Source organism: Dermacentor andersoni, chromosome 2 (genome assembly GCF_023375885.2).
Source record: "Dermacentor andersoni chromosome 2, qqDerAnde1_hic_scaffold, whole genome shotgun sequence".
NCBI lineage: Eukaryota > Metazoa > Arthropoda > Arachnida > Ixodida > Ixodidae > Dermacentor > Dermacentor andersoni.
Window position 1 is genome coordinate 77,062,779 of NC_092815.1, and position 13,486 is coordinate 77,076,264.

General features: G+C 49.6%; 1 protein-coding gene across 1 annotated transcript in view; it reads right to left on the minus strand.

The window, feature by feature from the left end:
- The window catches only part of LOC129384129 (bumetanide-sensitive sodium-(potassium)-chloride cotransporter-like), a 129,937-nt gene that overhangs the window by 14,101 nt on the left and 102,350 nt on the right, over positions 1 to 13,486 (minus strand). The window contains exons 6-11 of the mRNA XM_072286443.1: positions 12,159 to 12,270; positions 10,412 to 10,546; positions 9,414 to 9,520; positions 9,023 to 9,219; positions 7,934 to 8,200; positions 4,680 to 4,794 (exon numbers count right to left, since the gene is read on the minus strand). Of these exons, the coding sequence (XP_072142544.1) occupies positions 4,680 to 4,794; positions 7,934 to 8,200; positions 9,023 to 9,219; positions 9,414 to 9,520; positions 10,412 to 10,546; positions 12,159 to 12,270 (933 nt within the window). The remainder of the gene's footprint in view (positions 1 to 4,679; positions 4,795 to 7,933; positions 8,201 to 9,022; positions 9,220 to 9,413; positions 9,521 to 10,411; positions 10,547 to 12,158; positions 12,271 to 13,486) is intronic.

The window sequence follows — 13,486 nt, forward strand, 5'->3', positions numbered from 1 at the left end:
AGAAAGGCAGGGAGGTTAACCAGAGGTAGTTCCGGTTGGCTACCCTGCGCAGGGGGAAGGGTTAAGGGGGATAAAAAGAGAAACAGAGTGGAAGGGGGAGATAGAAAGAAAGGAAGACAAGCACGAACAAAGCGCGTACACTACACAGCAGCGGTAGGGGGCGGCATTCTTAGAGTCTGTCGTGAAGCCCCCTGGACCGCAAGAACCTTAATAGCGCGAGTAAGGCCTTCAACACGGGTGTTCTTTCGGAGCATTGGCCTAAAGCTTTCAGTTCTGAAAGTGGACGATTGTCCAACTGGTCCAGTACTCTGCACATCATTTGTCTCTCAGCACTGTACCGCGGGCAGACACAGATAATGTGTGCTAGTGTCTCGTCGATGTCACATGTGTCGCACATGGAACTGTTGGCCAATCCTATGAGGAAAGCATATGAGTTTGTAAAGGCAACGCCTAGCCACAGACGGTAGAACATGATCTGTTCACGTCGTGGTAATCCAGGCGGGAGGTGCATCCGTATGTCCGGAGACAACGAACGCAACCGACACATGGTGAAAACATTCGAGTCCCACAGGGGCAAGGTACACTCACGGGACATCAATCGCAGCTCAGCCGCAGCGTCTGTTCGCGAAAGCGGAATGAAGACTCGTTGACCACTTGCATGTGCAGATCGGGCGGCTTCGTCGGCGTGGCCATTCCCGCTGACGTTACAATGTCCTGGAAGCCACTGAAAGATTATGTTGTGTCCTTTGTCATGGCTTTGATGATATATGTGCCGAATTTCTGAGGCCAGTTGTTCATTGGGTCCGTGGCGCATTGGGCTTCGTATGCACTGAAGGGCTGCCTTGGAGTCGCTAAAGACTGTCCATTGTTGCGGTGGCTTCTGCTTAATGAAATCAAGTGCAGCACGGAGCGCCGCGAGTTCTCCACCTGTCGATGTGGTCACACATGAAGTTCTTAATTTGATTTCCTCAGATTGTGCCGGGATGACGACTGCAGCAGCAGAGCTGTTGAGTTTTACTGAACCATCTGTGTATACATGTTGCCGGAATCTGCGCACGTTGTGAATGTGCTCCAAAGTTGCTTGTTTCAAAGCTTGCAATGACGCTCCAGCTTTCTTTCTGATTCTTTGAATTGTCAGTTGCACTTGCGGCCGGTGCAGACACCACAATCGATCTGACAATGGCGTAGCGGTCGTAAATTCTGATGGCAAGTAGTACTGATGTCTCACAATAGTTTTAGCAAAAGTTGAAAGTGGCCTTTTTGCTGGCAAGCAAGCAAGATGGTGTGAGGGAATCCGAGTCAGGTGTCGGATGTGCGCTCTCAGGACATCCGTATCAATGTAGACTGTCAAAGGAGCGTCTCTGGCTATGGCCACTGTCGCAATCGATGACGTAGTTTTGGGAAGACCGAGACAAGTCCCGAGTGCTTGGGCTTGCACGCTCTGGAGTTTGCGAATATTCGTAGTGCAAGTATTTCCTAGTACAGGTAAGCTGTACCGTAGGAAGCCCAAAAACAGTGCTTTATATAGTTGCAACATTGACGGTACTGTTGCACCCCAGGACTTCCCGCCGAGAAACGCAAGAAGGTCCACAATGGCGGCCAAACGCTTTGTCATGTACGAGATGTGAGGGCTCCAAGACAAGTCTCTATCAATGATGACGCCAAGAAATCGGTGCGTTCGTCTATATCGTATAATTTGGTCATTAACCCGCAAAGCATACGGGGCCATCGCTTTGCGAGTAAAAGCAACGAGTGCACATTTCTCAGCGGAAAGCTCCAAGCCTTGTCTTCTTAGGTATGTTGACACAGCCGTTGAGGCTTTCTGAAGTCGTGCGCGGACTTGTACACGTGTCACGCCTGAAGCCCATATGCAAATGTCGTCTGCATATACGGAGAGCTGAACAGTTTGCGGTAACGAATCAGCGAGACCAACGAGCACCAGGTTGAAAAGGGTAGGGCTGAGTACCCCGCCTTGCGGTACACCACGACTGGTATAGCTTGATGGCGTTGGTCCGTCTTCAGTCAAAATAAAGAAAGATCTTCCATTCAAATAGTTGCATATCCAGCGAAAGAGGCGTCTACCAATCCCTACAGCTTCTAAGGCGTCCAGAATTGCATGATGATCTACATTGTCATACGTACCTTTACCATCAAGGAATAGGGCCGCAGTGATTCGTTTCAGATGTTTCTGGTGTTGTACGTATGTTACCTGGTCGATAACGCTATCTATTGACGAGCGGCCACGTCGAAAACCAGCCATTAACTCTGGATAGACGTTGTAAAATTCCAAGTACCATTCTAACCGTGTAAGGATCATTCTCTCCATTACCTTGCCGACACAGCTGGCCAGTGCTATTGGACGGTAAGATGACAATTCCAACGGGGATTTGCCAGCCTTGAGGAGTGGAACAAGCCGACTGGATTTCCACGTTGTAGGGGCCAGGCCGTCACGCCATGATGCGTTGTACAGGCCAAGAAGGGCATCACTGGCCTCTGGACCAAGGTTTGCAAACGCAGAGTATGTGATGCCATCGTGTCCTGGTGACGAAGATCGCCTGCACCCAGCAAGTGCGGCCTCCAGTTCTTCGATGGAGAAAGCAGCGTCCATACGAGGATCTCGGGAGCAAGGGGGCACAATGGGAATAGGTGCGCGAGGTGACTACGTGAGCGCCGGACCCGCGACCTTGCGCAGTAATCTTCGGCTACCTCGACTTCTCGGCGTCCTTGATGTAGGGCTAGAGACTTAAATGGACGACGCTGTTGAGGAGCTGTTCGAAGTCCACGGATTGTTCTCCAGACAACCGACAAAGGTTTACGCGGGTCCAGAGACTCACAAAACGATTTCCAGCGTTGATTTTGCAGTACAGCAAGGCGACGCTGAATTTTCTTTTGAATGCGTCTGGCCTCTCTAAGGTCGTACAATGATTTAGTCCGTCTGTACCGTCGCTCCGCACGCCGTCGGATTGCACGGAGGCTCTGTATTTCCGAATCAAAATCTGTGTATTTTTCTAATGGCCGAAATGAGCGCATAGCATCCTGCATAGCCTTGGCGATCTCAAATTCTAGTGTGGACGAAATGCCTTCGTGGCATGCGTCTTCCATAAGTGATTTAAACACGGGCCAATCGATTGTTTGTTTAAAATTTGATGGAACGGATTTGGTGAGGCCTTTTATCTTCAGGTAGGTAGGAATGTGGTCGCTTCCGTGGGTTTCTATATCTGTGAACCAATGGACGCAGCGAGTGAGGCATCGCGAAACAAATGCTAAGTCTAAACAACTACTGTACGTCCGGCCGCGCAGAAACGTGGGACCATCATTTAGACAACAAAGTTCATGGTCGCAAGCAAAGGACACGAGGTTTCTTTCTTTCGAATTTATCTTCTTGCTTCCCCAAAGTGAATGATGCGCGTTGAAGTCCCCAACAACAATCCATGGACCAGGTGTCGCATCTATAATGTCACTCAGTCTCTGCCTGTCGAAACGGCTTGATGGAGAAAGGTAAGCGCCCACTAAAGTAAACGCAAGTTTTTGTTCATCCAGTGCGGCCACATGACACTAATCAGTATGCGTGTATGTCACTATATGTTTCTATAAATAGAATGTTTCTATAGAATGATGTGCTTCGGTTATCTGACTAGAACCAGCGTGTTCAGCATGACGACGACGACCGAGATGCAGCTTCTGTCGCTATAGTAGACCTACAAGAGTCGCGAGAAAACTCCCGGATACTTATCATATATCTTACTTCGAGTAGATAACTACATAAAATTAAATTCTGGAGTTTCACGTGCCAAAATTCCGATATCACTGCGTGGGATTACCTGGAGTTCTTCAGCGTGCACCCAATGCACGGTACACGGGCGTTTTTGCATTTCGCCCCCACCGAAAAGCGGGGCCTAGGCCGGGATTCGATCCCGCGCCCTCTAACTAGCACAGCAGTGCAACACTAAAGATACAATACGCCGTCACGGCGAGTAGAGCAGATAAGTGCGTTATTTAATATGGTTTCACTCAAGGAGAACAGGACTATGCGGGAATTCAGAGGTGCTATACACTAATTATTGCTTAAAGCTTCATACATATAATAGGTGGCATTCCGAAGTACCAATCGCTCAAGAACCGCGAGAATGACAGTGGGGCTCACATAGAGTTCGTTCACTTAACTGGGCCGTGGTGTTAACTGAAAGTGCAAGTGTGACTTCCTTTACTGTATGTGCACTTCAGATTCTATCTCACTGTCTGCTGACTTCACAGCGTCTATTTCCAGCAATGAAATATTTAACGATCACAATTTTCGCTTTCATGAAATAAATGAAGACAGTTCAGTGTGCACGTATGCAGCGAGAATCGTAACGTTGAAAGCGTGACTCCGGAGTGCAAAATTATACCTGCGAATTTTCTCTAGGTTTATTCTCGACTGATGTCACCTTCAGACCCAACGAAAAATAAACGCAATGTCAAAACTCGTACATCACTGTTAGTTAAGGTCACATCGCGGCCGCTACCTTTACAAGTACAAATATGCGCTTTTACGAAGAGAATGCGCCGACAGTCCTATCACGGGCTGTAGCTCAACCGCCTTCCTGTAGGGGTTAGCCTATAGACACTAGCGCCATGAGTTCTTGCGGTGGCCGTCGATTGAAAACCGGTGCGATTCGAAGTGCGGTATATATGCTTACTTTCGCTGCTCTCGGTCCAGTTCCTCCTTCTTGTTGGCCAGACAGAAGACGCGCAGCTTGCATGCGCTCCAGTTGTTGCGTGTGGTCAGCAGGTACGGAATGAGCATCGTGAGACCTGCAGCGACCGCCGGGCAATGTAAGTTACAAAAGGGCCGGACACACACACACTCAAGTAGTCAGCAGGGGCAAGTACCCTTGTCGAAACGCTGGCCCCACTCTGAGACACGTCCCTTATTCTTCGACCACTGTTTGTCTATCGGTTTTCAAGTCTCCATATTTCTGTGAACCCTTATCTTGTTTTGACCACCACATGAGTATAACACACAATGAAACCAAGAAAAGGGCTAAGGGAAGTTAACTGTTCTCCCTGACTCAAGTGTAGGAATAATAAGAAAGAAAATTGGCAGTTTTCGCCCAAAGAGTGAAGCATTGTCAGCGACAGCGAGGTTTGGCGTTGCGCTTGGACTCTCCTCGGGCGTGCTCAAACCGCACGCGGATGAGTCACGTTGGCGCGAGGCAGCATGCGAGACAACTGCTCTCACGTCTCACGATGCTGGCGTCTCACGATGCTGGCGTGATAAGGAGCGTCGCCAGAGGCGTTGCAATGCGTCGGGTGGTGCAGGAGATACCAGACGGACGGGAAACCATCCACATTAGTCGGTGCCAAGCGAAGTATTAGGTAAAGTTAGCTCGACTTTTGAGCAGTGCATACACACAGCAGCCTCACTCAACATGAACGCTACGGTAGTGCTTGCATTGCGCCTGCGCACGACGCTCACGCCATCAGCGCAAGGCAGCAGAACACCGACCTGGCTCCGCCACCGAGGCCGTTGAGCGTATGCGTTGACGGTGCACCCACTTCGCTTCGTCGTTGTTGCAGCCAAACGCACACCGCGAGTCTGGGGGCCCTCTAAACCAGAGTCTAAACCCTCCGCACACAATTATTGCAAGAAACTCAAGGGCGCGCACGATAAGGTCACTGTTTAGCGCACGAGCCGCCCATGCACCGTCTAGCGGGACATAACGACCATGGACAGCAGCGCCGACGGCGTTCTTGCGACGGTCGTACAATTGCTGTCGTAATAAAAAGGAAATGACAGTAGACTAAACAGCAACTTTGCGCAGGTGCAAGCCGAACCTACTATCGACGCAAAAACTTTGGGTAATGCGGCGTCTGCGAAAAGTATACTCACGGAGTCTACGCATAAGTCCTGAAATTCAGAGCTGCCTTTTCCCACTATATAGTGCCATGGCGAACAAATGAAACCTGAACGTGAAAGTATAAATCAGCACCGAAATCGAGCGATTCTGCTTAAGTAAAAAAATAGGGGCTGAATTGACAAAACTTGGTGTTCATAAGAACTATTTGCCATTGGCCGGTAGCCTTCACTAATAATATGTGCAGCATCGGGATTTGCTGAAATTTTCTCGTACGAACAAATCTAGCGTAAAAGGTTTTTGTGAGTGCGTTCCCAGATTATTCATCAGAACCTCAAAGCATCATAACCATTTTCATTTTGTAGGATATAGCTAATTAGACACTTATGTATTATCCCTGAACAAATTTTGGTATTTTCTTTGTTCATTGTTTACCTGTCCCATTCGCGTTACGTTACTTTTTTCTTTCTTTTTTTCCGCGTTAGTACATACACTCTGGAATATGTCCTGCTTAATTTTATAGGATGCCATTCAACGAAGTTTCTTCGCAGACGCAGACCCGGACAACTATTTGCTCACTAAAATAAAATAAATTATGGCGTTTTACGTGCCAAAACCACTTTCTGATTATGAGGCACGCCGTAGTGGAGGACTCTGGAAATTTCGACTACCTGGGGTTCTTTAACATGCACCTAAATCTAAGTACACGGGTGTTTTCGCATTTCGCCCCCATCGAAATGCGGCCGCCGTGGCCGGGATTCGATCCCGCGACCTCGTGCTCAGCAGCCCAACACCATAGCCACTGAGCAACCATGGCGGGTATATTTGCTCACTGAACCAGAGCATGGCATATAACCTTAGGCCGTACACCAGCACCTGTTGTAATTTTCCTACTGACAATACAAACAAGCTAACGGTTTCAAATGCAAATGTACGAAATTGCGACGGTAGAGATGACGAGGGCGCGCCGTACTCCTACAGAATTAAATACCCGAAATCCGGCTAATGTAAACTGAGTTGTCGAAACATACGAACCGTGGATCATTAAGTCACAGAGTTCGTGTTGCCGTCACGGCAACGTCAGCAGGCCAAGGGAGCGCATTCGCTATAACTTGTTTTCGGCATCAAATTATTTACTGGAATGGTCACATCCACCGAAATCGCTACCGTGAGCAATGCACTGTGAAGTGCTGCACCCGCAGTTTACTTATATGATGGTAAGACCACATGCTAAGACTATCGTGTAAACGCGCTACGGTTAAGGAAGCTCAACGTTACCTCGCGAAACCTCTGTAATCGACTTCGGTTATTTCCATCGCATTGGAAAATGGATTATCTAACGGCTAAGATGCCATCGCTGTAAAAAAAATATTGATAATGAATTTCGTCGCTGACATATAAGTACGGCCGACCATACGGCGACATTTACGTTCAAACGCTTGACGTGCTGCATTTGCGCGTGCAGAGGGCTTCCTGTCCAACGTACGACTGCAGGTAGCCTAGGTTACGGGCTACGCGCGTAAAGGAACATTTAAGACATGCGTGCGTTGTAGGTCTACGTCATTCAGCGACACGCGCTGCACACGCGAACATTTATCTGCCGACTTTATAAGAACCCACTCTGATTACCACGCCTAATTAAATATTTGCAATCTTGCGAAGTAATCTCCAATCCATACATCGCATCTTCAAAATACCAAGCCACACTCGAACAAGGTTCGAAATGTTTATTCCCCCACTTACAGCGATAAAGTTTTTTTATTAATCTTTGGACTGTTGTGCTTGAGCACGAATTCACGTGCTGCCGCTTCTGTGGCGCCGCTGAGCAAGGCTCACAAGCAAGGCGTGTGCTCTCGCTGAAAATAAAAGCGTCCCGAGAAGGCTTCACGCCTTGGCTGCGGAATCGAGCATCCTCCGCATCGTGTACGTACGCAATCAAGCGGGGTGAGCGTTCCACGAAAGCTGGCCCTGTCGACACCTCCAGTTTCCCCAAACCCGTTACCTTCGCAGACCGACGAGCCATCCACATTTTAACGAATATGCATCGTCCCGACCACCGTAACCGTTTCGACGTACGAACCACTTTCCGTGCTCACCTCCGTCGTCGTACAGCCACCAGACGTCGATGGTTCCTTTCCTCTGCTTGCGCAGAAACTGGTTGACGGCCAGCGGCAGCTCCTTGGGCTCGTCGGACGTCTTGTTCGTGTCCTCGGCGCCCTGGTGGTGCTGGGGCATCACGTTGACCACCACCGAGGCCGGCTCGGGCTCGGCCAGCGGCGCCTTCTCCAAGGCGTCGCCCGGCATGCCCACCGCGCGGCCCATGAGCGGAGTCGCCGGCGGCGAGGGCCCCCGGGAGCTGCCACCTGTGCGACGACGTTCGTGCCGCCTCGTCGAGACTTGTACGCGTAACGCAGCAAAGCGAGAAACTACCGTTTCGTGCACGGGGAGGAGCCGAACAGTAGGAAAGCAGTTTGGCGCCAAAAACCATCGAAGACGACTGCCAAAGTAAGCCACGATTACACTGCATTGTGCCCCCCTTGTACTTCTCTCGTGTCTACGCTCTTTTCTTATCTGAAGCGTCGTCGCCTGGAACGGATGTTGCACGGTTGCAACTCGCGGTGCAGCGCAGCAACGGCGAGAACCACGGCTGTGCGAGAACGCGCGTCTCATTTTCGTCATGTATAGCAGTGCGTCACACATAGCACGGAATGTCGTCGGGCACGTCCATGGTGCTGCCAACTTGGAGTTATAGATACACATAACTATAGCTATACCTATAGCGCAGGCAGAAGGAAAGAGGCATAGACATGGACCTAGCGCTGCGTGTTTTTCTAATGTGTCTCTCTGTTGTCTAATGTGTCTCTCTAATGCGTCTCTCTAATGCGTCTCTCTAAGCAATGCTGCATAGTCGCGAGATCGGACGAGGAACAAAACAAACCTACTCAAGCAAGGGCCTCTCGTACTATCTCGATTGCTTCAAGCCTAAACTAGATGCAATCGCACCTAGAGGAGGTGATTACTGCTCCGACAGAAGTCCCTAGGCTATTCTAGAAACACAACCAAGGTATGCACGTCCGCTAATCCGCCGAAAGGGTGCGTACGCACAGAATGGCCTCGCTGCCACTGCCCTCGCAAGCGTAAGGCTGTGAACGAGAGAGATCTTGCTGCAGTCATTCGTGTCTCACCCATGGAGAGCTGTGCGCTGGAGATGTTTCGCGGGAAGGCCCCCGACGAGTTCTCGCGCTCAATTCCGGGAACGGTCAGCATGTCGGGCTTCTTGCCGTTGGCGGCGACCGTCGCGTCCTGGTCGGCGTACTCGGAGTAGTCGTGGCCCTCGGGAAGCCGCAAGATGCACACGGACATGTACAGGTCCAGCACGTCGCTGCGAGATGCCGAGGCAAGGAGGTGTGTTACGATGCTCACAATAATGCAACACGCAGGTTACTTGTTGCAGGGCTATAGTTCCTGTTACCGACGCTCTTTCAATGCGGCAACCGTAATAAACCGGGGAACCGCGCTGCCCCTGCTGCCGAAGGGGGAAGAAAAAATCAAACGCCCAATGCGCTCTATACCCACTGGATGACGGTGAAGTACTTGAGCACCTCCTGGCGGTCGCATGTTTGCCAGTTGGACTTGTAGCCGATCAGCACGACGTTGGGACGGAGCTTGCCAAGTCCTGAAGACTGAACGGAGAAGAGAGAGAGCCAGTGATTAACATTTCCAAGGTGCAACCTGCCTATGATGCGATAGTAACAGCGGTGGCGCGAGTAGCGATGCTGTAACGTTAAAGTGACAAATAAATTTGTACTTTTTGTAGTTTTAAATCAAACCTTTCCTTCCTTTGAACGAAGCCTTACACTCCTGCGCCTTGGGTAACGGTGCCCGCTAAGGATTGCTCGGAATGGCAGTGGTGATTCAGAGCATGAACTACATCGCGTTTCATTCGGTAGTTAATACATTAGAATAAAAGCAATATTGCATCATATGGCAGGCTTGCCGTTGTCACACATAAATCAGAGCTGTAGCGAATATTTAAGAGATACTTATACGAAACCGATATGCAAGCGGTCGGACCACTCACGGCTGCTGTATAAGATGCCTTAGCGGCGATTTTAACTAACAACTCAGCCCTTCTGCTTGCGCCATTTTAAGCGCACAATCAACTAGTAGCGACGCCTTTCGCCACTTTTCCCCCAAACATGGTTGGCTTTGCATTGACGTCACTGGCTCTTCCCAACCTTCGACATCAAGCTTTGCACGTTCCTCTTCCCTCATCTCGTCGGTGCGAGACGACGAAATCTTTTTTTGCCTGCGAGGTGGGCCAAAGAAATGCGTCTGCGATCTTTCGGTTCGGTGCCGCTGCGGTGTCGCGAATGTTAGAATAACAACCCACTACGGGGGATTGGCCATGAATCGGGCGGCAGTGGGTCGAAAAAGAATAAATACCTAAATAGGATTTTTTCTTTTTTTTTTTTGCTGAAAATGAGATATTAGACAGTTGGAGAGATCACTGCGCGCGACACGTGAGGGCGCGCGCGTTCCGTTCCCGCGTCCAGAGAGAAGTGGTGACACACCTGCAGCAGGGATCGCACGCCGTGCGTGAAGTCCTCGTCGCGCACCAGTGTGTAGAAGGCCTTGACCTTGCGGCGCTCGAGCCATGCGTTGGCGCGGTTGGTGAGAGCAGTGCGCGACCGGAACGTGAGGCGGTGCTGCAAGAGGCAAACAAGGAGCTGCAGACGCCACAGTCGGAGAACGGAGCGAACGGGAAGCTAAGGTGCTGGACACACGGCCGACTTCTCGCGGGCTAACTGCAACGAACTTTCACTTAGGCTAAAATGGTTACGAAAGAGTAACAGACACCATTGTAGCAATCGTGGCAAATCTGTGGGTGTGGTAGCTATCTAATTTTCCCGTTAACAGCTTTTGAATAGTGCCGAAGCACAACCACGCATGCACTTGGTGGTTAGTGGATGTAATGCAAGTCCTATTACATCGCCTTCGAGATTCCCAGCGTTCCGCGGGCGCCGCCCTGTAATCTCGGAGGTTATGCCAATGTGCCGCGCTGATTCTCAACGATCTGGGTAGTGCATCATTTCCGGCGAGCGGTAATGACAGCGTAGCTTTTTTAAAAATCTTATTTTGGTAATTAAAACGGTCTTGTTATGCGAGTTTCTCGTGGTGCATCCACTGGTATTTCAAACGTAATATCTTGCACGGAGGATGCTACCTACGCTATTTGAAACTAGGCATCCTATGCGGTGCAAAACTTCGTTACATTCGGTCTTTAAAGGTGAATCCACACCGGCGATTGACACACGTCGTGCAACCAACCGCGACTGGCGATTAATGTTCGCACCAGGAATGCCACACCGTAGCGCATTGAGATTAGTGTCGCTCGCGCCTGCTTGCGCAACGAACGACTTTGGGTCTTCATGATTAGGCAGCACAAAAGGAAGGACCACAGGAGACATGTCTCGTTTGCCTCAAGTAGGCAAACATTTCAGGCATCCTGACTGAATGCTTTACGCGACGTGCGATTGCGATTCGGAACTAATGCTTTCTTTCCTATCTTTTCTTTTTCCCCCCTGTAAGCACTTTTGCTTGGTCTACCTACGAGTATTATGATGTATGTGTTTTTTCCTACCTTGTAGTGAGAATTTTGTTCTGCATACTTTTGTTGTCTCACTGAACGTCAAGAACTGAAATGGTTGCTGCTTCTTTGAACGCGTATTGTATTACTGTGTTCGTTGTATTCTGAAATTCATTTTCTTGTACCGCCATATTTATTAAAAGAATGTTGACCATGCACCGTGCATATTTGAGTATCGTCCTAGCCTGTTTCTAATCTGTTGCTCTATTTTTGGCTGTTCATGTAAGTTTGTTTATCGTACACTGACAGGAGCTCCCTCGGACACTGCGACTCTGGCACGTCCCTATGTAATAACGTATGCGTATGCGGCGATGGTAAGCGAAAACTAAAGTAAAGCTGAAACCTGACAGGCCTGTTCCTCCTGTCTCTCGCTGTATTTTAGTTGTGTTATACTCAGGCTGCCGTCAGCTTTATTGACGACGAGCTTATTACTGGCACTTCGTAATGTACAGCCGCGGCCAAACAAATCGATCGTGCAGCGTTGAAACAACGCTGTGTCATCCGGTTGTGTTTGTAGCGACTCAGCTTAGGGTTCTCGGTGTAACGAACATTTAGTGTGGTCCACGCCATTTTAGTATTTAATTGCACTGCGTTAATCGTGTGACGTCAGGCACCTGGAAGGCAACCCCGTTCCGCAGGCGAATGTGGGGCCCACACTCAGGGTTACTCACGGGCGTGACGTTGCCGCAGATAAGCAGCGAGAGCTTCTTGGTGATGCTGTAGGCGAAGTCCACCAGAGGCGGACGGTGGCTGGGGTCGCCGGTCAGCACCAGGATCTGGGGCCTGCAGCAGCCACGAGAAACACCGCACGAAACTTAGCTTCTACTACGAGACCGTTTGTAAAAGCAACATCGTCGCGGAACATGCTTCTTGCAGCAATTTTTCCTTTCCTTCTAACGTTTCACTTTCTTATATTTGAATCAAACATCCGAGGTCTTTTCATTGCGCATAGCTCAAGTGTTTCAAAATACGGCGCGCCGAGAAGCCATCGGGCGACCTGGGGGTAATCGCGCCGCCTGTGGGCGAAGGAGTAAACCGATCGACGCCTGCGATAATCGAGACCATATGAGCAAATGTGCAGCTCTGGCAATATTAATATCTTCAGTAGCTTACAAATAGCTCACGAAGGTCGAATTTCGACAAGTGGTACAGTGAAACAATTCCGCCGAGGATATGCTAATGGCGCTATCACGTGGTTAGGTGAGGCAGGAGGAGGTCACAAGGGCCAATAAAGTTCCGTAGATCGACAGAGCGAGCAGCACGATCGCGCCCCCACGATCGCACACGCCTACCTGCTCGGTCAGATCGTCTTGAGCTCAAGCGCGACACTCAACCATGACAACTTCGAAAAAAATTGAGCGGCAGTTTGAACGATCTCGGATTTACAGGGATTACAGGGATTTTACGCCCTTCGCGTCAGCCGAACTTAGCTGGAAATGTGGTTCTATGCATGTAAACAAATTATATAGCCTTTGTTTTGCCAAGAAAACTAGCATCTCTCTCTCTCTCTCTCTCTCTCTCTCTCTGCATTAGCCTATATATCCGAGAGTTCCACTAAATACATGAATAAGCGATCCATCGCGATCAATGCGCCATGCACTGGTGCTTGCATTTAGGAGTCCGGATTTTCGATCATACCCTACATTCGCTTGAGGAAGTGATTCAAACCCGCAGTTGTGTTGTTGAGAAACCTTATGGTGTTCTCGTGGTGAAATTTCACATGAGGCGAAATGCTTCAGAGGAACTTTACAGATGGAGTCACTAGCAGCCCGACGCACTACCTTTCCTCGGGTTCTCTGCAATAACGTTAGTTTCGACAACAGTTCTGATTAGCAACCAGTACTAAATATTAACAGCAGTCCACTAGTTATCAGAGCGGCAGAAACATACATCTACTACCTGCAGCTCTGAAATGATGATGCAGCGCTTTATACATTTACACAGAAGTCACTCGGCGGCCCCACGACGCATAAAACAGCAGAACTTTACAACGGTGAAA